This window comes from Melospiza melodia, chromosome 11, assembly GCF_035770615.1.
Source record: "Melospiza melodia melodia isolate bMelMel2 chromosome 11, bMelMel2.pri, whole genome shotgun sequence".
Lineage (NCBI taxonomy): Eukaryota > Metazoa > Chordata > Aves > Passeriformes > Passerellidae > Melospiza > Melospiza melodia.
Window position 1 is genome coordinate 25587928 of NC_086204.1, and position 25612 is coordinate 25613539.

General features: G+C 41.4%; 1 protein-coding gene across 5 annotated transcripts in view; it reads right to left on the reverse strand.

Annotated features, from left to right (window-relative positions):
- Positions 1 to 6484: 6484 nt before the first annotated feature.
- The window catches only part of TTC39A (tetratricopeptide repeat domain 39A), a 43912-nt gene continuing 24784 nt past the window's right edge, over positions 6485 to 25612 (reverse strand). For 3 of the 5 annotated variants that reach the window (XM_063166094.1, XM_063166095.1, XM_063166093.1), the window contains exons 9-18: positions 21248 to 21356; positions 20563 to 20630; positions 20374 to 20433; positions 19454 to 19615; positions 17757 to 17848; positions 16718 to 16838; positions 14094 to 14205; positions 12138 to 12252; positions 11327 to 11443; positions 6485 to 8330 (exon numbers count right to left, since the gene is read on the reverse strand). In XM_063166094.1, the coding sequence (XP_063022164.1) occupies positions 8210 to 8330; positions 11327 to 11443; positions 12138 to 12252; positions 14094 to 14205; positions 16718 to 16838; positions 17757 to 17848; positions 19454 to 19615; positions 20374 to 20433; positions 20563 to 20630; positions 21248 to 21356 (1077 nt within the window). In that variant the 3' untranslated portion in view covers positions 6485 to 8209. Of the gene's footprint in view, positions 8331 to 11326; positions 11444 to 12137; positions 12253 to 14093; positions 14206 to 16717; positions 16839 to 17014; positions 17097 to 17756; positions 17849 to 19453; positions 19616 to 20373; positions 20434 to 20562; positions 20631 to 21247; positions 21357 to 25612 lie in introns of those variants that run through there. The other 2 variants (XM_063166096.1, XM_063166097.1) reach the window with 2 other exon arrangements.

Here is a 25612-nt window from a genome sequence, read left to right on the forward strand (position 1 = left end):
TGATGACACAAAACCATTTCAAAAAAGTTCAAATTTTAGCTTAAAGACCAATGTGTAAATATAACAAATAAATCAAATTATTTTTCAAGTTTTTAGATACAGTACTGTTCTGGGTGATTTTGAATTTAAAGAAGAATTTATCTAAATTTAATGCAAAATAATGTATAACCTGAATTCTAGCTAATTGTGGAACCAGATCTGTGTTTTATTTCTGCCATCTCTAAGATTAAGATATATTTACCTCATGTCCTAGAGGTGTCTAACAATTACTTGCACTTCAGACACATGAAGGCAGTCCAGCACAGCACAGCTTTCCCAGCCGGAGTCTCCTGCAGCTGGGTGAGGGGAAGGAGTTGGCTCTGACTCACCTGGACCTGTTCACCCAAAGTCCTTCTTATGGCAGGCTGGGCAGGCCCACAGAAAAATGTCTGCAGAGCAGTTTGAAGGAAAAAAACAAACAAAAAATCCTCTCAGAGCCACTGTGTGCAGGTACCCGAGCGTGGAGGTGCTCGACAGCCTCAAGAGCTGCTCCTCTGAGGCATTTCCATAGGGCCTGTGCAGTGGGATGGAAACACCGAGTGCAGGGATGGCATGTGCAATCTAGGGCTGGAGTGGCACAGCAGCCCTGGCACTGCCCAGCTGGGCTGAGGGAGCACCAGGCTCCATCCCAGCAGCACAAGGGACAGGGGCTGTGAAAGCCCCAGGCCCCAGGTCAGAGCCACCACAGCACTGCTGTCCCTGCACAGGATCTGCAGCGAGCACCTGCACAGCAGGGATGTGCTGGGGTTCCACTTGTAGATTAGGGTAGGAAATGGATTTTGTCTCCTGCGTGAGAGGAAACTCCCACACACCTGCAGCCAGAGATGTAATGACAAGTAAGGAATACTCAGTTTTGTACAGACCTTCATGCTTAAAAATTCTTGCATGCTACAGGAATTACCACTTTAATCATTTTAATTCTAAGGATGGCAATCCTTATTACTGTTGCCAGTTCATTTTTGTGAATCTGGGGGAGAATCATACATAAACAAACAAACCCAGCCCGGAGCATTTCTTTCTCAGGAACATGAGCCACATAAGGGTTTAAAAGCTCTTATGGTCCTGCAGCTTCCCAGGGCTGAAAGCAGTTCCATGTTTGGAAGGCTGACAGGCTCCCTTTGCAGTGGCAGAAGGGTGCATTTCTGAGCTGAGGGATTATGAAATACCTGAATTTACTTCAGTTGCCACAGTTTCAGGACTTCGACACTTCCTGTCCTTGTGCAATTGTGGTAAAGATGAAAATTCTTTTGAGTCAGACTGCCAGTGAAATAAATAACAAGATGGCTGAAACTAAACATCCAGGGTCTCTCAGCAGTTAAATCCTGGATTAAAAGGACTCAGCAAAAAATGTGGATGCTGCCTGATTACAAACAGAGTTTGTTACAGATACCACATTTTTATTAAAAACATACAATCTAGTTGACAACCTATAAAAACACATGAATAAAATCTGTTCAGAAGAACCCTTCTTGACTTAATACCCAGAATAAAAATTAGCTTCAAGGATTAACTTTTCTTTTTATATATAGCATTTAACTTTGAAGAATATAATTTATGGTAACCATCCTTTGCAGATTATCTTGCATTTAAACCTGTTCTGGGCTTTGGAATGCTTGGTATGAAATGCAAAGTTAATGCTTTGTGATAAAGAGAACAGTCTAAATGCACTCTGCTAAAGCATCTTTTTGATTTAAGCAGAGGAAATAACTGTACTTTCACACTAGCAACTGATTCATTACAACATCCACTCTGCTCTGACACTTTGCTAAGTAAAAGCTGCAGAGAGGAGTTTATAATGAAGAAATCCTTTGTGCAGAGCCCTTTCTGTGCTCCCACAGCACCGAGGTATTTGCTGGCTCAGCAAGAGGGGCCCAGCCACACGGAGCAGAGCGTGCACAGAGAGCCCCCAGCCCTCCTCTGTCCTCTGGAAAACAAGCAGCAGAAACTCAACAAACCTGCTCTTTGCAGCACCAACCCCTACAAAACATTTTCTTTCCAAGAAGGCGTTTCAAGAGCTCTGCACACAGCAGTAAATGCTGGATTCCCCACACACACTGCACAGGCCCTGGCTGCCCACAGAGCCCTTTCCCAGCCCCACTCTGCTCCCTGGCTGCTCTTTTGCCAGGGCTCTCGCTGCACCATGACAGACAAACTTCACCTTCTCAGCCTCTTTTGCCCACACTTCTGCCACGTTAGCAGGAGCTGCCTGTGCAATCCAGGATTCACGCTGGGGAAGCAGATTGAGGGAGGCAGACAAGGCAAGAATTCAAGGGGGAAAGGATGAATCACTCCAAATCTCTTTTCTGAGCAGGACAGAGCCATCCCAGGCACTGTCCCACTGAGGCACAGCTCTGCTACTCCAGAGTGAAAAATGATGCCTTCAAATCTAGAGCATAAAACTGCATTTTTGTGAGGTTACTGCACTGAAGGGCTCTTGCTAGATTGCCTGTTTGCCTTGGGATTTCATCTTCTAGAAGGCTGCAAACTGCACAGTCCTGCAGTGTGATCTACTGCAAACCATTAGTAAAGGCCTTTAACCTCTGCATTTTCCTCAGCTATCACCAAAGCTTTCTTTTCTTTTTTTAAAGTATCTTGCCTTTTTAAAGTACCAAATTGAATTAATAGTTGAAGCAGTTAAATTTTTAAAAAGCTTTGGCTCCAGAACCCTGTTCCCTTTGTGTGTGAGTATACATATATACATAGATGTTTTATGTATATTTATATATGCTTTTCTTTATGTATGTGTGTGTGACAGATCAGACAACAACAGAGCTGTAGCAAAGACACTGTGCATGGAATTCCTGCTGTTCTTAGAAACACCAACATTTGTCTGCATCAGTGATGAGCTCAGCCAGTGTCACAGAATGGAAACCACTCAGGTATTCACAAGCCATAGGAATGAAAGGCAAACCAAATCTTTCACAAAATTGCATCAGACATTGGAATAATCTCCCCAGGCAATATTAGATCTCCCAACACTGGATACTTCTAGGATTCAGCTGGACAGGGTGCAGGGCCACCTTGCCTAGCCTCTGCCTTTGGCAAGAAAGGTTGGGCCACATGATCCTGGAGGTCCTTTCCAACCTGATATTGTATCTATGACTGAAATATCAAAACTGTAACTGGCCCTGATTGCACCTAAAACCCCCTGAAGCTGTACAACCTTAGTGGTGGTGAGAGCAGTGCTGGGTACTGTCCCCACACAAAATGACCCTGAACATGAGCCATGTAATTCTAGGATCCTCTGGAGTTAACAGCCTTGCTTCACTCCCCAGAATGATTTACAGAACTGCACTGAGATGCAGTTCCTGTGCCACATCTGCAGGGCACAGGCAGCTGCAGGCATCTCACAGCAGCACCTTCCCCAGAAGATCAGGGAAGCACCACATTGACAGAGCAGCAGCTCCTCCTGGGACTGCCCCTGTGACACCAAGCCTGGCCTGGGGCTGCAGCACTGCAGACAAACATCCCACACAGCTCCAGCACCAGGGATGTTGTTCTTACCTTCACACCCTGGGCACTGCAGAATGAAAGGAATAGGAAGAGGAAAACTGTCCAGAGTATTGCAGCTTCTGCCTATCTTCTCTTTCCACCACTTCTCATTTCCATCACTACATTACTTTTAGGCCACAGGCCTGAAAGTGCTGTTCCTGTACTTTGCTAGCAGAAGATAAACTTTTCTTTGTCTTTTTTAAAATTGAATCAGCCCATAAAAAGAGCATGCAGGGGGTTACAACTGCTCTGTTTTGTATTCTTCCTGTGAAATAGCCAAGGAGAGAGAAAGCAAGTAGATATGCCCTGCAATGCATAATTCTAAATAAACATTTTGCCTATGCTTAGCCAGCACTGAAAATAAGTAGGTCCTCAGGTTTATAAAAACCACAGAAGATAATGGAGCACAGCCCAGTTCTACAGAGCCATGATTGAATTTGAGCAAACACTATGCAGAACTTTACCACAGTGCAATGCAGGTATTTATTAACCCTGTTGCTATTCATAAATCTTGGAGACAGGGATTGACTGGGCATGTCCTTAAAAAAAAGTACTTGGATATTTTTTTTTAAACACCTGAAGCAAACCTAGATAGCATCTTTAAAAAATATTCTATGATGACAAATCATTCAATTAAACACTTGCTGGTACACGCTTTGCACATCACCTGCCACCAAAATGGATTTGCAGAACATAATGAGAAAAGAAGCAAGTTCTTTTCTAGTCTGTTCAGGTTGCCCAGTCTCATTCATCAGTGATGTTGCCAACCATTACCCATTTTCCTGTAGAGCAGTAAACAACATGACTCACCTCTTTATCTTCTCCTCTTCCTCCCAGAGGGGAACGGTGTTGAATGCATTGTTTTGGTCATTTCATCTACATTTGCTTTGCTGCTGTGTTTTTATGCTTGTGAAGACAAAGAAATGTATCTTGCAGCTGGAACTGGAGTGTTGTATTTAAACTCTTGGGAGTGATTTTTGCATTCTGGGACTGACCTGTAGGAAAGCTTTGTCTCACATGGGGAAGCATTACTTGGTGCCTTTGTTGGACCAGAGGCACACAAGCTGTCAGCCTGTGAGCTTTTAGTGAGCTTTTAGTCTTGGACCCAGGCCACAGATAACTAAAAATACTAAAGCACTCAATACAGAATTTAATGCCAAAACCAGTGTGAAATGGGAGGAAATGTTTGATATGATCCTGTTCTACGCTGCTGTATTTCATAAAATGCTGTTTCCTCAGCCAAGCTTTGTGGTGTAAACAGCCTGAGGCCAGGCACAGTCAGAAGGGGACAGTCCCTGAGCCACCCATCCCTGGTGGCACCTGTGAGCTGTGCATGGCAACTGAACTGCAAGCAAAGCAGGCTCCTATGACACAGGTAGAGTTGAGCAATATTAAATGTGTGTTTCCAAATCACAGTATCATGGTTGTGACTTCATCAAATTCTCCTCTAACCATCCAGAAAAGCTGTGGCCATGTCCAGCTCCAGCCCATCATCCTTCACACAACAGTTCGTATCTCATCTCGTGTTGCTCACAGGAGCTGGGAGCTGCACTTGCACCTGACCAGGCCTGAGCAGGAGCTGCCTCTCCTCCCTCAGTTCCCTTGCACACAGGGATTCCACATCACTGAGCCCATGATAAAGGGATGCTCCTTTTACTGCCTTGTCCCTTCCTGCCAGCATCACCCTCAGGTGACAGCACTGTCCCATGGGCCACCACGGCTGCTGCTGCAGACATCCCGGAAACTGAGGAGGAGTTTCTACCCCTCCCTGGTTACTGGCAGGAAAAACTTCCTAGTTTTAAAAAAGACATAGAAGAAGAAATAAAGCTTGTGGGTTTTATGATAAAAGTCCTACCAAGTGCAGAAAACTTTTCTGCTGTCTGAGTTAGTAATTTTTGTCTTTGGGTAAGATCTCTGGCTTTGCTGAGGATGGGGAAGAGCTGACTGCAGCAGCTGTTGACTAAAGCTGGTGCACAGAGTGGGTTTCTCAAGCATTGCTCACACAGTTCAGTGTTTGAATGCAGAAGGAACTGCTCCTTCTGCAGTTGAGGTGTGGACTATACCCATCTGCACTCGTTCTTCCATTTCCTGAATCCTGGGCCGTGCTTCAGTCTCTGCTGTGCAATTCAGTGACAATATCTGCTATTTTCTGCTGAGTACCCTGAGGGGAGAGCTCACAGCTTTGTGCTTCCCCTGGTTCACTGCATTTGGGACTCCAGACTGATGAAGCAATTTGCTGTCCTGCAGAGCTGCTCCAGGCACCACACACAGCTGCTGGAGAAGCAGTGGAAAAACCAGCCCAGCACCAACCTTCCAGCCCAGGCTGACCCCACCGAGTTTGGATCCCTGCCATGCAGGAGCACCAAAATGAAGGAACTGATGAGCAGACAGAGGTTGGGCAATTGCAAATGTAACACATGAAAAAACTTACACAGTGACAATGTACCAGACCTTCCATTCATCTTCTCCTCAAGTGAATCCATATTATTACAGCCCACAAATCCTCATTGCATAAGGAAGGTGATTATTTGCTATGGCTTGGGAGCAAATTGGGAGCCAAGGAGTCAAACATCACAGTGAACTACAAAGCACTCAGCTGAAGTTGGAGATCAGGTCCACAGTGTGAGTGGTGCTGGTGTTTGGAGATGACTCTGAAAATCTAAGGAAGGATATGAAAACCTTAGGAAAATCTTGGGATTTTCATTGCTGCAAAGCATCAGGGAAGCTGGCTGAATATCACACAGTATATCCTTTTGTGATCTAAGATCAGGCAAAACCAAGCTGTGGGTGAATTTCAAAGAAGAGAAATGAGTCTACACTCAGAAGGATTGTTCACTTTCTGCAAAGTACAATTTATGCTAATTTTCACATGGGATTACTTGCTCAGAAGATGCTAAGGCTGCCAAAATATTTGAAAAGGACAACTGGAAGAAGAGGCGTTATATGCATGAAGTAGAACAAGAAACTTTTTTTATTCTATACAAAGAATGACTGAATTTTTACACTGAAGTTTTGATGTGCAGCATGTAAATAGCATAATTGTTTATACTGAATTTTATCTGAATCGAGAAATTTATCAGAACTGAATTTATCTGAGAAAGTCACTTTAAAAAATGCATTCTTCATCTATGATTTTTAACTTGCAAAGACTTTTATAAAGGGCATCTATTTTTAAGATAATGCAAGTTCTCCACGTTGAGGAACTGGTGGTTCTGTCTCCTTGCATATTAATCTACAGTTATAAAACAATTTTATTTCCTTTGAGGAGGCAAAAGCAGAGCTATAAACTGTCAATTTTCTCTTCTGCTGGGAACAATCACTTTAGAAAGGATATGCACTGTGAGGTACATAGATATGAATCTTCCTGACAAACATCTCCATTGGAGAGAAAGGGCTGTCAGAAGACCTCCCATCTCCACCCATCAGAATGGGTCATGGGGAAGAAGCTCTTTCAAAAGGGAGGTAGAAGTGTGCCCCACAACCCAGAGGCATACAGACATGGAGCTAGCCTGGAGCAAGCAAACACGAGGCAAAGCTGTGGTACCACCAACTTCACCAGCAAAGCAGGAATTCCATGGCAGCATGGGAAAGCAGACCCAGCTCACTGCTCTATTCTCAAACCCCTAACACAGAAAACCTCCCAAAAGATGAATAAAGAGCAGAAAGATGTCCTGTGTGCTGAGGGAGCCTGCTCCAGCCCCAGCTTCCTCCCACAGGGAACTCAGCCTTGTGCAACAGGGACATCTCAGCTTGGGAATGCTGAGAGCAGCCCCTGCAGGAAGGGCTGCACTGGCACAGCAACTCCTGGACTGCTCCAGCCACTGCAGGGTTGCCATCTCCTAAATGACCTTCAAGGACTTGTGCTTTCAATTTGACATGAGCCTCACATCATGTTCATTCTGACAAAAGACATTTCCTAAAAACCTCCCATTGTCAAAGAGGAAGTGATGCAGTTTTATGCCATCACCACCTTTCCCTTTGCAATCCTCAGTAAACTAATTCAGCTGCTACAAGCAGCAGACTTGACAGGAAAATCAAACTCAAGCAAAAGTCAAGGTACTTGCATAAGGGAGATCATTCTTTTCACCAGCAGGGTTCTTACAGAAGCAAAAATGTGAAGAGAACAGTGTCTCTTCTGCTAAAGACAAGCTTCCTGTGCACAACTAGACATGCCCAGGATCCAGAGCTCCTCCCTGCTGTGAGATTTTCTCCCACCATTCCAACTAAGCAGGTACTGGGGAAAAAGCAATGCTTCCTTCTCAGCTGCCAGCAGTATGGATGCAAACAAACATTTAGAACTAACAGATTAAATCTGGAAATCTTAAAGTTTTGCTGTTTGTTTTTTTTTTTTTTAAATGTTCCCCTTTCACTAAGCAAGCTACAACAGAATGTTGCAAATGCAAGAAAAAGGCACACAATTGAAAATGAATTACACAGATGGAGGTGTGTGCAAGTGTCAAAAAGCCACTGTTGGAAAAACAATATTTTTCAGGGTTATGGTTGGTTTGAGAGATTTTTTACCATGTTGTTACACCAGATTAATGTTTTATGCATCACCTTTGAAATTTTAAGTTATTTGGTTTTTCACTGACTTGAAAGAAAAGGAAAAATAATTCTAAAGTGTCAGTAATTTTCTGCACCAAAGTTTGCAACAAACAGAACATCAAAGAAGAAAAAGTTACGACACCGCCGAGGCTCCACAGTGCATTCCATTTTCTGGGGCGGATTTGGCTTGGTGCAGGGCAGCTTGAATTCTGAAATGTGTCCTTGTTTCCATGGAGTAATTCTTGTAGTTTTGTCTGAAACAAAAGAAGATCCACTCCAATTATTATATATTTTTAAAACATTTCTAAGTTATCTTTGTATTACTATTTTAAGCAAAACAACAGTAGACAGCAGAAAATTCTTTCTTCACAAGCTCCTTTGTTGCCTACTCTAAAATACAAGGCATGTGTTCCTGGCCAAACAATGCAGCTCTTTGTTCTTTATTTGTAGTTCCACTGTCTGGCAATTACCAGAAAAATATAGCTTAGCAAGAAATTGAATCTGGTCCACTCAATCAAAATATTGAGTCCACATTAATTATCTGTAACATTCACTTAGTTTACATTCACAAATTAGAACTTTTTTTCTCCCTCTCAAAGTGTAACTGACAGATTTGAATACAAATATTTTCAGCATTTAAAAAAATCATTTTAATAAGTCAGACTAATTTCAAGAAAGTAAAGAGGAAGGGAGAAAAAAAAAAAAAAGACAAAGAAGAGAGTGAGAGAAGGGAAGATGTCCTGATCCAGAGGAGGGAAACACCCCATCTCCATCCTATGGTTGCCAACAATGTGAATTCTGTGTGTAGGAAATGAAGGCAGACAATTTGCTGGAAAGAGAAAGTGGGCACACAGCAGATTCCATATCAGCTTTTGAGGAGCAATTCACCACCCCAGGGAAAGACTGGCAGGATTTCCACCACACACATCCAGGGCCTGGCTCCACACTGTCATCTGCCTATAGTTTCCTGTAGTTCTGTCCTGCTCTAGAGTTACTGGAACATTCAAAGAACCTGTACTTTCATGGAAAAGCTTCTATTAAAAAAAAGAGAATTTGCCCCAGGACCACAAAGAAATTGCAGATCCTACTTAGTAGGAATTAACATGTCAGCTCCTACAGGATGGATACAGAATCCAGATACAAAAGAGGATTAGACCATGCTAATTTTCTTGTAGAAGATATTTGTCATCTTTACAGAAACATAACATTAAGTATTAAACTCTGTGTGTCTTAATAGCATTTCAGTTCTAAATTCACAATTCAAACCAAGCATGGCAGAGTGGTATCTGTCTGTGGCAGTGCCAGTCTCTTGGTGAAAACAAGGAATTCCATGCCCATCCTACACCAGCTTATAATTTTATGTATGCAACACCCAAGAGGCTGACTGAGAAAAGGAGGTGGCCAGGTTCTGCTGTGTGCTGATCTGAAACCCCTTGGAGTTTTCCCTTTAAATGAAATGGATTTTGTCATTCTGAGCCTGTATTTCTCATGAGTACACTGATATTCTTTTTTGTAGTTTACAGTCATACAAATAGAAATATTTCCATGCATGACCAAGCCAAAACTGTTTATCATCTCATCCCACTCTTTCTCCAAAGCTGAGGATCCAAGCCAGCAGCAGGACATGGATTTAGGTCAGGCAAATCAAATGTCAGGCACCAGCCAAGCACTCCTGCCAACTGCAAAGTGAATTCTGCAGCCCCAGCAAGGCTCTGCTCTCCCTCTCGTGGCTCCTGAGACATTCAGTGTTGGTAGCTGAAAGCTCATAAACCCTGAGATTTTAGTGCCACAGGTGGAAATGTAAGAGCTGCACCTTTATTTATGACTGACTGAAACAAGGGGGGGGGTTTGTAATGAGGGTAGGTTTGGGGTTATTTTGGTTTTTCTTTTCATTGCTTGTTTGGGTTTTTTTGTTTGGTTTCTTGTTTGGTTTATTTTTTTCCCAAGTCATTACAGTTTTCAAGAGTTCTTTGAGCACAGCAAGTGTGAGTAGCAGCTTTCATACACTGGGCACAGAACATTTTTTAGAGCTGCTGTCTGTTAAGCCAAACACCTTCTCCTGAGAGGACCTGAGACACTCAGAGCTACCAGGGAAAGATGCAATGGCCAAGCAGCAATGACAGAAGCTCCAGCTGGAATCAGCCGCTCCAAATCATTAATTTCTGGATCTCTTGTTAAGAGAGATTTGAACAAAGGAAACGAGGACAGGAGAGGTGTGTTTTGAAAAACATGAAGCCAATTGAAACACTTTCCACTGCGCTTTGCTAATGCAATTTTTGCTGCTCTTAATATCTTCCATGAGTCTACAGAGAACCAGGCTCAGAAGCACAGGAGACTAAAGATTGTAATATTTTAATTTTTGTGCTGACAGGCTTTTGGCATAATCTTTGGTAGACTTGATTTGCTACTCTGACTTGCAGAGCTGCCTGAGTTGGACAAAAAGCAACATAAAAACTCCCTCTGACCTCTCTGAGCCAAGGGCAGGCATCAGTTTTGTAGCTGCTCACTCCTGTGGCACTGACTCTGCACATCTGGCCTCATTCAGGACCCAGGCAGAGGGGAACTGCCCTGCTGCTGCTAGATGCTTGAAGAGGGGGAGAATTGTTTGGGTTGGATTTCCTCCCTCCTCATCACTGCCAAAATTTTGGCTCAGCAGAGAAATAAAGGTTCAAACAGAGGCAAAACCCGTATTTTGTTAATTTTATAATAAAGAACACACATGATCAAGTCCAACTTCCCATAAACCTACTTTGCTAGAAAAATCAATCACACAAAACAGTAAAAGCAGGTGTTTTAGTTGCCTTGATGCAGATGAAAGAATACAAAGATACCAAGTGTAACCTGAAGCATTGTCTTAAATGTATTTCATCAAGGAAAGAAACAGGCACTGCTGGCCATCAATTCAAGTAATGCTATTTTAGCCACAGCACAGAGCTTTGATTAAATTTAATACATCTTTTATATGAACAAGCAAATATACTACAAAGATTATTACATTTTATTACACATGGATTATTTCTTATGGAGCCTTTGACATTCCGATTAAGATACTTAATTTTTTGGCACTTTTTTCAAGTCCAAGACTGAACAAATGCAACACTGGAAAGGTCCAAACAAAAACTAAGGCATGCATGCTCCCATTGGAAAAATGAAATGAGTTTCCATGATATTAATGAAATTTTTCTGCTTCCTGCTAACCAGTGAAACACCAAACTGATCCACCAGACACCAACACAGGCTTTTCACTTACTTTGCTTTTTCCAGAAGTTTTATTGCTTCTTCTCTTCTATCCTGGTCCAGATACAGTATTGCCAGCTCCAGCAAGGCATTTGGAATTAGGTAATGGTCATATTTTATCTTCTTCTCACTGCATTGGAAAAGAAATAGCCTAGAGACCTTGAAATGATATATTGTTTCCCTCATTTAACAGATCCAAACACAAATAAATAGGAGATTAGCTAAGATCAGAAGGAGCAATCAATCTCTATTACAACACTTGTCATGTTCTCTCTCCGAAGCTCCCTTCTGGGTTATTAAATGTGTATTTTGCATAAGCATCCTACACAGTATGTATAATCTCAGGATCAGAAAATAATGCCTTTATTATCAGGGAAATGTTAGAAAAGATGACAATATCATGAGCTCTACCCATGTGAGCTGACAAAAAGAGGTGCCATTCACCACATGATGTGCAGAAGGTCCCAGTGTAATCATGCTCCCACCAGTCTCTGCAGAGTTCATTTTTATTTTTGGGTACAGCTTCTTCATTACTGGGAAGAGGAAGGGGGCAATAAAAGCTAAGTGGTAACTGAAAAATGTTGTGCACCTATAGTCCCTCAAAAAGGAGAAAACACCTCAATTAAAATAATTTAAAAATAAAATTAAAATTGAAGATCTGAAATTCTTCAACACATGGCTAATAACAGTAGAAATTAAAACTGAAATACCTTGGAGCAAACACTAAAGATACTGCAACCCTCTTCCTTCTATTCATATCATGGTTACATCTCCTCTTACTTGAAACTCAAGAGCTCTCCTACATGCCAGGTATGAAAACTTACTTTAAATAGATGTAATTAAAGTGGTCTTCTGCTTCTGAGATCTTGCCCAAATGCTTGAAGCATAATCCCTTTAACAGCTTTATCACACACCGGTCATCTGCCAGTAGTTCTGTAGCTGCAGGAGGAAGGAAATGGCACATTTTAGAAAACTCTACAGCAGAGAAGACTTTCCTGCCAGTAGAGAAACTTTTCAAAGGTAAGTGTGAGCACATTCCATGTCTGGAAATACAGGAAAGAACTAGTTGGTGAATTTAATTTAAGGCAGAGACAAACACACATCAACCTTTTCATAAACTGAACAAACTTTGCCCAAAAATTGTTAGGCTGTTCTTTCCCTCCCTGCTCCCACTGAACAGCTATTCCACAGTCTTACTGTTCTGACAGCTAAGAACTAATTTAAGGTGTCCATTTTGTAAATCCTAAGGTCCAATTTACAATCTCTCAACCCTTTGCCTTTATTGCACTGTACAGCTCTTTTGCTCCCTGACTTGTAGTCACATGGCCTACTCATGGGCAAGAATTCTGTCAATTCTCCACCTTCATTTGGCTAAATAAAAATATGTGAAACTTTGCTACCTGTACCTCACATCTTACCATACCTTCTTTGGAGTTTATACTTCTGAGAGCCCAGAGTATTTCCAGCTTCACCTAGTTCAAAATCTTTACTATCAACACTCTTTCTCCATCAGAAAATTTCTGCATAATGCATATCAAAGAAAACTGCAGGGTTTTTCATAGCCAATCCATATAAGCAGCTTACTCTTACAAGTTTATAGGCAAAATCTTCAGCTTGGTTGCTCATTTCCAATTTGTTAAATATGCCTGAAAACAGCAAGTCAATATTTTGAACAGGCAACACTTAAAAACGGTGGCATGTTTAAAATATATCCCACTTTTCAATTACATGTCCTCATAGTGTTCTACAAACATGAATCTGCTACAAATCCCTGCAAAATGAAGCCTTAGCCACAATTTGCCAACTAAGAAAAAAAAAAGGAACAGGGAAATACTTCACTTATTTTAAATGATGAAACAAAATGGGTGACAAAGAAGGTGAATAGGTCAAAGGCCTTTTTCTAAGATGTCACCTTCACTAAAAATATTTTCCCCATTCTCTTTTTCAATTAATTAAAAATAGATAGTTTTAGCCAGTGTTTCAGGCAACCCTTTCAAATCTTGTGTAACTCACTGCACAGAAGTCCAAGGCCCTGGAAAAGACTGCAATGCAGTGTTTTAGCCTATATTCCTTTGTCAACAGGGCCTTGATCCTTTTGCAGGAAGGCTGTATGTAATAGTAGTAAGATCAAATATTGGTCAAGGAAAAACTGACAAATGCTGTGCAGACTGCTTGCACTCCCACAGGAACTGGGAAACACTGACAAGAAATAAACACCAATTCAATTTTCTCATGGATTAGTAACTAAGATACTGACAGAAAATGTGGTAGCAGAGGCTGTTTCAGTTCAATCCCATATTGTGCTCATTGACAGAAAGGCCATCCCTGGTGTCCTGGATTTCTGCAGCACATTGGTGACACCAGAACATTCAGCCCAAAGGTCACATCACAAACTGACAGCACTTCTAAAACAAAAACCCAACTCCTCTCCTATTTATCCTTCAAAACAGAGGATAACAAAATCTGAGGGTAATGGAGCTTCAGGATCCAAGTAATGAAGTCAATGAATATCCTGATATGATCTAACAAAATAAACAGACCTTTATCACATGTCATAAACCACTCCTAACACACATCTGTGGATGGAAAAATCACTTACTATTATTGTAAATAGTTGCTACCTTAAAAAATATTCCTATCTGCATAAATAGTTCATGGTTTCATTACCTATGTTTCTCCTGTGACCCAATTAACTTTACTAATGAGTGTGTCTCTATTCACAGATAATATCTCTAGCTATTGCAGTGTAAAATAACTGCTTAAACCCTACCATTGGTTACCTGAACTTCTTGCCAATGCTTCTTCTGCTTCATTTAAAGTCTCTAACATGCCTTCTGTTAAGTTGGGACATTTTCCAATTACAGCATAGCCATTCCAGATATACATCATTTCCTAGGGTCAGGGAGAAATGACAGCACCATTAATTACAGCACTGGATAAATGTAGTTGTCAAACACTTCAGTTTATCTCTGCATGATGAAAAAGTTACAGGTTCCTTAAATAAAGTCCTTAAATAAAGTTCCTTAAATAAAGTTTGTCAAAATGTATTTTTATTGCAACTGAAAATTTGTTACACTGTTCATCAGAACAAATTAGCCCTGGAAGACGCCTCAAGAGCCACTTACTGAAAACAATGCAAAGGAAATTGCTTGAACAGAATGCAAACACATTCTCACTTATGGAAGAAGGTAAGTACCAACAAAACAGACTTAAAACATTCACAGCACATGGCTAATTGTCCCTTCATTAAGGCTTCCTCTTGTTTTTCAGTTCTATCCTAGCAAAGGCAGTAATATCCATAAATAACTGCAATGCACTGCTTCCACAGAAAAATTATGAAATCTCAGGGCAGCAAAACAAACCAAAAAGAAAACCAAACACTCTAACCTTTAAGCCAAGTTTCAAACAAACACACAGAATTTTAAATCTGAACTGTAAACTTCTTACATTCCTCAGGTTTGTTTGATGTTCCCAAAGAAAGCAACTTCTTTATTATTGAACTGTCCTTAGAGTAAGTTTTATTAAAAACTATTGGCTGAATTCCTATTTGCTATTGGGGTTCTTAGAGTATATCACCAAATGTGCCCATTGCTACTTCCAATCACAAAGTGAAAGATTAAAATATTGTACAGACTTACAACTGGCCTTCATGACATTATTTAATCACAAAATCACAGAACATCCTGAGCTGGAAGGGACGCACCAGGATTGTTGAGTCCAGCCCAAGAGTACCCCAAGAACCCCATGCTGTGCCTGAGAGTGTTGTCTAAAATCTTCTTGAGCTCTGTCAGGCTGGTGCTGTGACCATTCTCTGGGGAGCCTGTTCAGTGCCCAATCACCCTCTGGGGTGGCTGAACCTTTACCTAATATCCAACCTAAACCTTGCCTGACACAGCTTCATGTCATTCCCTCAGGCGCTGTCACTGATCACCAGAGAGAAGAGATCAGTGTGTGATATATTTATTCTATTTATTTACATGACCTTCTCTGTGGGTGATAATTTAAAGCATTTGGATGAAATTTCTATATAGAACAAGTGAATTGTGGAACTGTGGCACAAAAAGCTGTCAGGCTAGAATAGCTGAAACAGCATGTTAACCCCAGTCACTGTTGCTTTCACCATCTGGTCTCTGTTGATTGGAAAACCTGTGCTGAGCTTCCTGGACCTAGTGCAGATTCATTAACGTGGTTTTCAAACAGGAGTATTCAAACCACATTTATTCAAGCTAAATCTCTGAGCTAAGACTTGCTTGAGGACTCACTCTTTCCAGCAAGCCTCCTGATAATGAAAACTCCTGGAGCTGAGGTTCTGTCCCCAGTTCCCCATCCGTGAAGTGCCTTTGTCTGTTCAGCTGCGGCATCTGCTGCCTCGGAAACGCAACTGCACGGCAGCCAAGGATGGGGGGGAGCTCCTGCTACAGAAACCTGCTCTGCCAAAATCCCAGCAGCACAGCCCAGCCAAGCCCCAGCGTGCACTCCTTCCTCTCTGAAACCTGAAAGGCACATCAAAGTAACCTAATTATTTCTCTCACGTCAGTCTTACTAGTGGAACACAGCCCCTGGTGAATGCCCATGCTCTGCTGTAACAACTATTTCAGTGTCACATACTCCTGGTGGGCTGGGGAGGGGTTTCCAAGAGGTTCTCCCTGTTCTGGCATTTTCTTATAGAATATTTACTAATTATCCATCTCGTTCTTAAAAACACAACAGCTGAAAGCGCTGCAAGTGTTAACACCACTGCACTTGGCGAATCCCTGGACTCAAAAATCTTTTTATGTTCTTTTTCACATGTTCTTTGCAGACAGATTTTTCTAAGTGCAATGGGTGCCTCATGCAACTGGCCACAGGGAACAGGCCAGCATTACAGGGGAAAAGAAAAATTAATTGCAGTGGTTTTCTGGGGTGGCCAAAGGAGTCAGTTGTTTCATCCCAGCACCCATGAGCTGCTCTGCAGAGCACCAAACTGCAAACACTGAGGAGCACATTAAACAGCTCCTTACATGCAGTGCCCAAACCTTCCATTGTTTCCTTGACACCACCCCTCCTTGTACCTTACAGTGCTCTGTTAGCAAGTGACACGACAGAAGAGACCCAGGGCAAAGTTCCTCCAAAGGGGACCAAAAGAAAGCTGTTGGGAGCACGCTGCTCTATAGCTGGAATAATGAGTTACACATGCAACACATTTACGTGTCACAAACAGCTGGCTGAGTTCCCTGTGGCTGGTGCATGCCCCAGTTTTACAGCATTCCTTGCATTCATCTGGCTTTGCTTTAGGAACATTCCAGTCTCCTGCAGAGGGTTTACCTTAGAAACATGGAAAGATACTATTCCAATTATCTCTGGTTTATTTCTCTAAATTACAGAAATGTTGGAGAGGGAGTGTGTGTGGATATTTCTTACTTACCAAAGGTGGGACAGGCAAAGGAATGGGGTTTGAAGAAAGATACCGTCGTGCTTTCCGAATTGCAAACTTTTCTGTGGGCAGAGATTTCCCTGCAATTTTCAGTTTCAGGCTGGGAACAATCCTGAAAGTTTAAAGGAAAACATAAGGAATTTTCCCCTGTGAACCTCTGAGATGAAGACACTCAAACTTCAAGACAAACAAAAAAAAACCAATAAAAAAAGATCAAACCAAGGAGAATTTTAAAAAGCTGTTACACACTGGGCTATTGCTACCTCGGGGAAGCTGAGCAATACATACTCACAAAAGCTGTCTTTATGCAGGGCACGTTTATCTCTAGGCTTCCTCTTTAATCAAGCAGGAGGAGAGGGACTCTTCCCCACTGAAAGATTAAATTAGATGATGCACCTGACTTATAAAGGGCTCATCTCTCTTCACAGTCTAAGAAAGAGGCAAACTAGCTTTTGTCTCCCCATTCTCCCAAAGACTAAAACTATTCACTTCATAATGGATTCCAAATTCAGTGAAATCTGTTGATAATGATTACAAAAGACAGAGAAAACTTGAAAAGAGTAATGTAATCACATTTAAAAAAATAGATTTAATATAAAAATTGTAAACCCTAAAGTAACCAAATTTTTGAGGTTATCTTACTGTGTTTATAATGCATAGATTCACCTGCACATTTAATTATTTCTTACTTCTCTGAGACTCAGAACCCAAGAATCAAGTTGTGCTGATGTTCCCACTAAGGAAGAACACATCTTGCAGCAAAATCCATTGAAGGTTTTCACAACTTACATTCCATTTTTATTAAAGGAAGCAACTGAAAAAGAATGCATTACATGGAACAGCAGCAGCACTGTATGGCCAGGAAAAATCTGCTGTCTAAACTCAGGGTCCACTTTAGTCTAAGGGATGTTTAACTCTGCATTTGCTCACCAATCCAATGCTATTTGCATGATAATTTTGCCTCTGTTCCCCCAGCACTGTGACATGAAAAGATAGTAAATTGTTGTAACTGTGAGTTTGCAAATTTTACCTAAATAATTCAACTTCGCTGTCTCCAAAAGGATTGCAGTCATCTGGTCCAAACATACTGAGATAAGCAGCTTTCATGTAAATGTAAGTAGCCTGCAAATGCAATGAAGAATATCTATATAGAAAAATGAATTTACAGCATCACCTTTATTCATATAAAGCACAAAACAGCAACATAAAGGGAAGAAGTTGCTGCTTTTGCTCACAGTCTTACAAAACTTTAAGTAAGAGATAAGTATTTTAGAAAGTGAGTAGAGAATATTGTTTTTAGATCATGTTTTTAGATACATGCTTAGTATGTATCAGTTTATAGTTTGTGTCCAAATTCCAAGAACAAATCTTATGCTTGAGTAAAGTTTTTAATACTCTTAGGAACACATGCTAGAAAATCTAAGATAAGGTCATGCTCAGAGAAAAAACCTAACAATTTACAGTCTCTGTGTCCCATCACAACTTGGTAACATATCCCAAATAGTAAGTTCTAGGAAACAGTCACTGCCTGGAGTTCAGGAGAGCAGACTTTGGCCTCTTCAGGGATCTGTGTGGTAAAGTACCATGAGATAAAGCCCTGGAGGGAAGAGGGGCCCATGAAATCTGGTTAATACTCAAGGATCCCTTCCTCCAAGCCCAGGAGCAATGCATCCCAAAAAAAGAGGAAGTCAGGCAAAAACTCCTGGAGGCCCACGTGGGTGAAAAAGGATCTCCTGGACAAACTCAAGAGGCAAAAAGGAAATGTACAGAGGGTGAAGGGAAGGACAGGTAGCCTGGTAGGAATACAGAGAAATTGTCTGAATGGCCAGGGATCAGGTTAGGAAAACTTAAGCCCAATATCTGGCCAGGGATGGAAAGAGCATCAAGGAAAGACTCTATAGGTGTGCTGGTGATAAAAGGAAGACTAGAGAAAATGTGGGCCCTCTCTGGAAGAAAGCAGGACAGAAGCTTACCCAGGATCTGGAGAAGACTGAGGAACTCTGACTTTTTTTCCTCAGGCTTCACCATCAAGTGTCCCAGCCTCCTTGCCCAAGTCACAGAAAGCAAAGGCAGAGAATGTGAGATGAACTGCCCAGGGCAGGAGAAGTTTGGGTTCAAGACCATCTAATGAACCTGAAGGGGCAAAGCTCATGGATCCCAAGGGAACGGGTGAATGATGTGGCTAAGCCCCTGCCCAGCATATCTGTGAAGTCAAGCCAGCTCAGGAAAATTCCCACTAACTGGAATAGGGCAAATATTTTTCAAAAGGCAAAAAGGGAAGAGACAGGGAAGAGAGCTGCCAGGGTTCTGGATTGAAGAGCTCCTCCCTTCCAGATGCACAGGGATAAAGGCACCACTTCTAATTGCATTTGTTACCCTGGAGGCACCACCGTGGCTCACCTCACTCACCAGCAGAAGAGCTTTTACCCACAGCATAATGAAAGAAATGGCAACTTGCACCACTAATTGCAACATCTGATGACACAACCAGTCAATACACAGCATCTTTAACAAGTTGCTCTTCATCTACCAATTGGGCCCAAAAGATTTGTGCTTGCCCACCATCAGTTCAGATTTGGATGTTTGGAATTCACATCATTCTGCAGCAGTCACAGCAGGCCAGGTTTTACTTTACACTCTCCACCTTCAAAGCTACAAAAAATCTACTCAATTTACTTGAAAGTTTGTAGATAGAGGCCTCCTGCCCTCCTGTTCTGCTGAACTTACCTTTGACCAAGTGTTTTCCTTGCTCAGCAGGTCTGCATAGAAAAAAGCCATTTTCCACTGGCGCTTGTAGGTGAAGCACCACATCAGCTCCCAGTAGCACATGTGATGAAACTGCTTCCAGTACTGCTGAGCTTCACAGCATTCCTCGTACCTATGGACTGCCTGCACACAGAGATTGCCAAACACTGCCTTAGCCAGGTGTAAATGCACAGACAGAGGAGCTGTAACACACACTGGGGCTCCACGATCTGCCTGCATGGCTCCTGCAGCTTCCAAACTATTGCCAGCCCAGTTTCCCAAAATCACATTGCTTCACCCAAGAGATTCTTGGCTCCACAGTCATCCTGGTGCTAGCAAGTTTACCCTGCCACAGTGCTCCCCATTCCTTAAAATTATGTTTCTAAGCATATTCAAAATGAATGTTTATGTCTTGGGAAATTAGGAAACTGAAGGCAGATGACAGATGCTCAGCTGACATTTATTGCTGCACTTCCATGGATTTCAAGGGAGCTACTGCCCTGCACACCAGCTGATACTCTGTCTCAGAGTGTTTTGGGCATGCATTTTTCATCTTAATAATTTTTTCTAGTCCTTTATGACTCTGTTCACACTGAAGGCAAAGGATTACCACTGGGTCTCATTAAAGATACAATCTGCTGCAGGATGGGAAAGACAAGGACAAAACTGTGTCATTAATCCTGGTGGACTACATTATCACCAGAAATTGAGAGGGGTAGCAAAATCAGGCGGAGAAACAAGTCGGAAGAGTGTACAAAATTCCTGTTTGTAATTCAATAAACTATGAATTACATATAGCCCAAAGCCACAGGAAGCATTAGCCAAAAAGGAAATAACATTCCTGGAGGAATTTTTTTAAAGCTTTTGAAATTTACTTTCTGAAGAGCAAAATGATTACTTACCGCATCAATATTACCCTTTAGTGTTTCTATCCTCCCTGCAAAAAACAGGAATATGGCTCCCTGTAATAAATAATAATAAAAACACAAGTATTCTATAACAGTTTTCAATCTGGCCATACAGTCTAAATCTTTGATTTTTGGCATGAAAACATTAAATGACCACAGCAAATAAATTATGATTCATTTTACCTTTGGATAGCGTGCCAAGTAAGGCTTAAGTAGTTTTTCTGCCTCCTCAACATTTCCTTTTCCTGTCCCTAGAATGTGTAAAAATGCAAGTGATAAAAATAGTTAGAAAACAAAGCAAAAAAAGAGAACAGGAATGCAAGGTACTGATTTTCCATCCTCAATTGGCCAACATGTTGGTTCCTCTCTCCATTAAGTAAAGCATAAATACAGGTTGGTGCTACACTAAGGCAGCAGCAGGAAGCCCTGAAAACATTGTGTTTCCTGACTTGAAAATTCAGGCACAGACAAACATTTTGTGGAATGATTTAGCAGGAGATAACACAGAAGTACACATTAGAGGGAAGCTGTCACCTCCCAAAGAAAACCCAATGTCAACAAAGCAATTATCACTTACAGCCATTATTTTAACCTCCCCAACAATGCACCTGGCTAAAACAGATTTCAGTTCTCACAACTTTCTTGGCCATCCCCAGTATCTCCCTTCTCACCTGTTAAAAAAACCTCCATCTTGAAAATGAAAACACACTCTTCACTTATGATTAGTGTAAAATGGCCCACAAATGACCCACATTTAATCTGGTTACAAACAAACTATTCACCAACAAACAGGTGATGGAATAATTTTTTTCCCCTTTGTGTCCCACAAGAACTAATCAAATCCAAGAGTTATTATAAACAATCTTACCTAACACAAAGGTCATGAAAGTATGATAGCAAAGCAACAGCATGGTACACAGCACCGACCTAAAGCTGTATGAAGATGCTCCCTCTTGAAGCTGCAGCAGACCATGTTCCTGAGAAACACAAGGAGGGGGACAAGGTGTTGGGAAAGAACCAGGGCTGTGTTTTGCTGGCTTAATTTCTGCAGGGTTAGGTACAGATTTCTCACTCACTAAATTCCCTAAAAGGCACTGAAAAATTCCGCAAAAGGCACTAATTGATTATACAGTAATTAAAGATAAAAATACACCTATTCATTTATCTAATAGTTTTTCATGGAGTTACTGCTTAGCCTGGAAAACACCTGGTGACAGAGCAGCAACTTGGGATGTATTGCATGGTTAACATAAGAAAACGAGAGACAATTTATCACTGTGATCCAAGTGCTGCTAAACAGCATTCCAGAAACAAAATACAGGGTTTTGAAAACAAAAAAAAAAAACAAAACAAAACCCACACATCACCATTGTACAGTGTATTCTTGTTTGCTGTGGTTTACTGCACAGAAGAGTTAAAGGTATCAAGAAAATAAAATCTGCAATGAACAGAGGAAAAATATGTCAGGGCAAAAAGACATTTTAAAGTATGCCAAGAACAAAAGGAGCTTTGCAATGATGTTGGCCCACTACCACCAGTGGAAAAATATGATGAAAAGAAGAGAATTTCTGTTCCCTTTGGGAAGAACTAAAGCAATCAAGGATAACACTGTGTTCGTAGCCAATGACAGCATGATGGATAACCAGCTTCAGGGATTCAAGTTCCTGAGGCAAGAGCATTTATCAGCCCATTCTAGGACTAGTTCCATGGCATCAACAGCAAGAATATAAATATGCAAATATATCAAACAAGAGATCTGCCTGCTTGTAAATATGCACAGTAAGGCATCCACTGTGTCCTGGGACAAAATCTATTCCAAGTTACTCCATCAGTGCCCTGGAAGGTCGCTGGAACACGACGTGTGTGACTACAAGGACACCCTTCCAAACCAGCCACACTATAAATAGGAACCCTGAGGGATTTCTACCAGAGGCACCAGGAAAGGCATCAGGGAGAGCCCTCAGAGCAGGATCCCAGCACAGATTTACATCTTTTGTGTCTCCTTGTTGACTGAGGGGTGTTACACCACCACACCTTTACTGCTTACTGTGTAAACACTGAAGCCTGTAATCATATTCTCATTTTCTTCAGACATCTATTTTTGCACTTAACTAGTGCTGTTAATTGTTTTTCACATAAATATAGAGGAGGTTGTGATTTTGCTTCTCTTTGTTTTTATTTTGAGAGGTTGTGATTTTGCTTCTCTTTGTTTTCATTTTGAAAGCTCAATGTATTACATTAATTACTGCTACAAGGAAAAAATATGACTCATAATTGCAGATCAATTATTAGAACATCTAGTTGGGACAAAAAAATGAAAATACTGACTTGCATGTCACTACAGAAGAAATTAAAAGATAGTAAAATCATTACAGAAAATCAGTGACTTAATGGAAATCAAGTACTTAGCAAAATGAAACCAGCTTCATTTTCTTCTGAGGGGAAAAGTTTGATGGACACAAATAAGTAACAAAATATGATATATTCAGTTTCTTCAAACAGCCCAGATGAAAACCACAAACAATTGCATTTTTAAAAAGTAGCACTTCAAGGTAGAAGAAAAATAAAACATTCTGTGGAATGAATTTTGGCAAAAAAAAAATCCAAAGTATATTTCCAAAGCACATTTTTTTGCAATGAAAATCTTCAGGCTTGATATTTCGCTGAGCCTTTACTGGCACTAGACTTTACAGCATTTGGTATCTGACATATTATATAAAAATAAATATCAAATGAATGTGAATAGCACTAAGAATGATTCAAACAGACATTGTTTGTCATATAAAATAATGAAACCTTTGTCAAGTTGATCTCAATTATGTTTTAGTCTCAAAAGCATATTTGAGTACAGCCAAACACAAAGTTATAATCTGTATGGACAAGGAATGAACCCACACCCATCTTACACAGGACTGCATCCTGGATTGCAGTAACTGGATTAAGAATATTGCCCATTCAACAGAAGAGGGCTTCAAATATGACACCCTTAATTCTAAATTATTGAACTGAGTAGTTACACAGGCATGAGGAGCTCACTGAGCAAGTCAGTTCACTCTGTGGAATGTCCATAAGCCTATCTAGTCCAGCAGAGGTATTAAAGGCTCTTTACTTTTCACTCTGCCACCTGAATATCCCAAACTTTCTGTATTAAAGTAATAACAACCAGTAGAAGACACAACTCTAGAAGTAGTTGTTATTAGTCTTTTAATTCTTGCTTGTAGAATACACTGCAGCAAAGCTGCTTCTTAAAAAAAACCTCTTGCAAACTGCATCTCTCACAACGGGATACCCAGAAAATAGGAATATGAAGGGTGTCACTGGGAGCCATGTTTTACATCCCACACTCCCTAGCTGGCCTCCTGAGGCTCCCTCTGAGCCTGGCTGGGGCAGGGGTGCTCCTCCAAGGAAGAGTCTGGCACAGCAGCCTGGGTCAGGCACATGAATCACCTTTTCAAGCACCACCCTTGCTCCACAGGGAGCCTGCAGGGATTAGCCAACAATCCCCATCAGCCAAGGGAGTGCCAGGAGCTGGGCAATGTAGGGCTCTCCAGGATCAGACTGAGGATCTGGGAACCAAATCACAAGCACTACTGGAGCCTGAGGAGTAACTCTGCAAACACACTGCACTCACTCAGGGACTGGCACCAGGCCCTAAGTACATTATAGTTAATTGCCAGGACACACCTTCCAACCATAAATGACCCACAACTACCTCCACACCTATGTCACAACTGATAGAAGCAATCCCAAAACACCAGGAATGAGTCTCCAAACAAAGTCCATTACAGGGCATTTGGTGACGATATAAAACAGATGTCAAGGCAGCGAGTGTTCATAATTTTCCAGAAAGACATTTTTGTAATTTCCCTAATTGATACTAACACATTTCAGTTTTATTTTCACACAAAACAAACTACTCTAAAGGATATAAGGTAGAGCACAGACTAGACAGATCCAGTGTGGTAACTCTCAGCATCCTGTGCAAGTTCCTCATGACATCCCACAATCTAACTCCCAAGACTGTCACTACATTATATTATATCAGTATCTCTTTGATTCAATTCTTGTCCCAAGACACCCAATGCTTCATTCAGGACTCCCCATGTGAGCACTGGGAATTCCCACAGCAACTGCAGGGGATGAACAAGGACAATGCTCAAAATCATTATCAGACAACACTGAGACTGGTTCATATTTATTTCAGCTGTTACTGACTAAAACCCACCGACTTTCCTGAAGCAAAAGTTCTTGGATGTTATTTTTAAATAAATATTTTAATTAGGGATCTTGACAATGAAAACAAAGCAGGGTCATTGTTCATGTCCCATGGCCTGATCACATTGCTGCAGGTTTAGCAAGGAGGATGGATACTACTAACAGCTTTTCAAAGAACTGACTGATTAAGCTGATAGGGCATTTGAATACATCCCACTAAACAATATTATATTTAAGCTTCATTTAAAGTTTGAAGAGACAAAAATGCAATTCAAAAGAGATGCTTAGTGAGAAACTGGAATTCCATTTATTAGAAATTGGCACATCAAGAATATTCTTCAGCTTTGGGTAAAATGTCCTCCCACATTAAAAAAATAAATTATAATGTGAAAGAAATTGGTTCTATCTGACAGTTTTCCTGCCTGCTCATGAAATCACGCTGTCATCCGACCCCCTGACAAATTGCACCTAACATATGGTAGGCTCACATCAAACTGCTCTACAGTTTAGCAGCACAGCCTTTGTAATCACCTATAAAATAAGCCCAGGAGTAAATATTAGCCTGAGAGCTGGCAGAGGAGGCAGTGGGGAGGGTTCAGGCTTCCAGGCAGACAGTGCAGGGAGTGTCCTGCTGTCACGTCACAGGTGAGTCACGTCAAACACAGAGTGGGACACACGCTCCACCTGCTGCCCAGCAAGGCTCCCCAGCACAGGGGCCTGACCCACCTCTGCCCACGAGGCTCCTCTCTCAAAACTGGGCAAAACTGCACCCAACCTCACTGCCCAAATGTGGGGGCTGTGCTACCAAACACAAATTAGCCCATGATTTCAGTAATGATGCAAGGGAAAGGAGCTTGTACAGTGCAAAGGGCAGAGCTGGCACATCTGGGACTGGAAGGGAACAAACATGGCTTCAGGCTACTTTTTATATTCTCTTGATTTTATCCCACCTACTATTTTGAGACTCCAGACTGCTGTTAAGTTGATCATGATGTCCACAGTGCCTGCAAATGGCTTA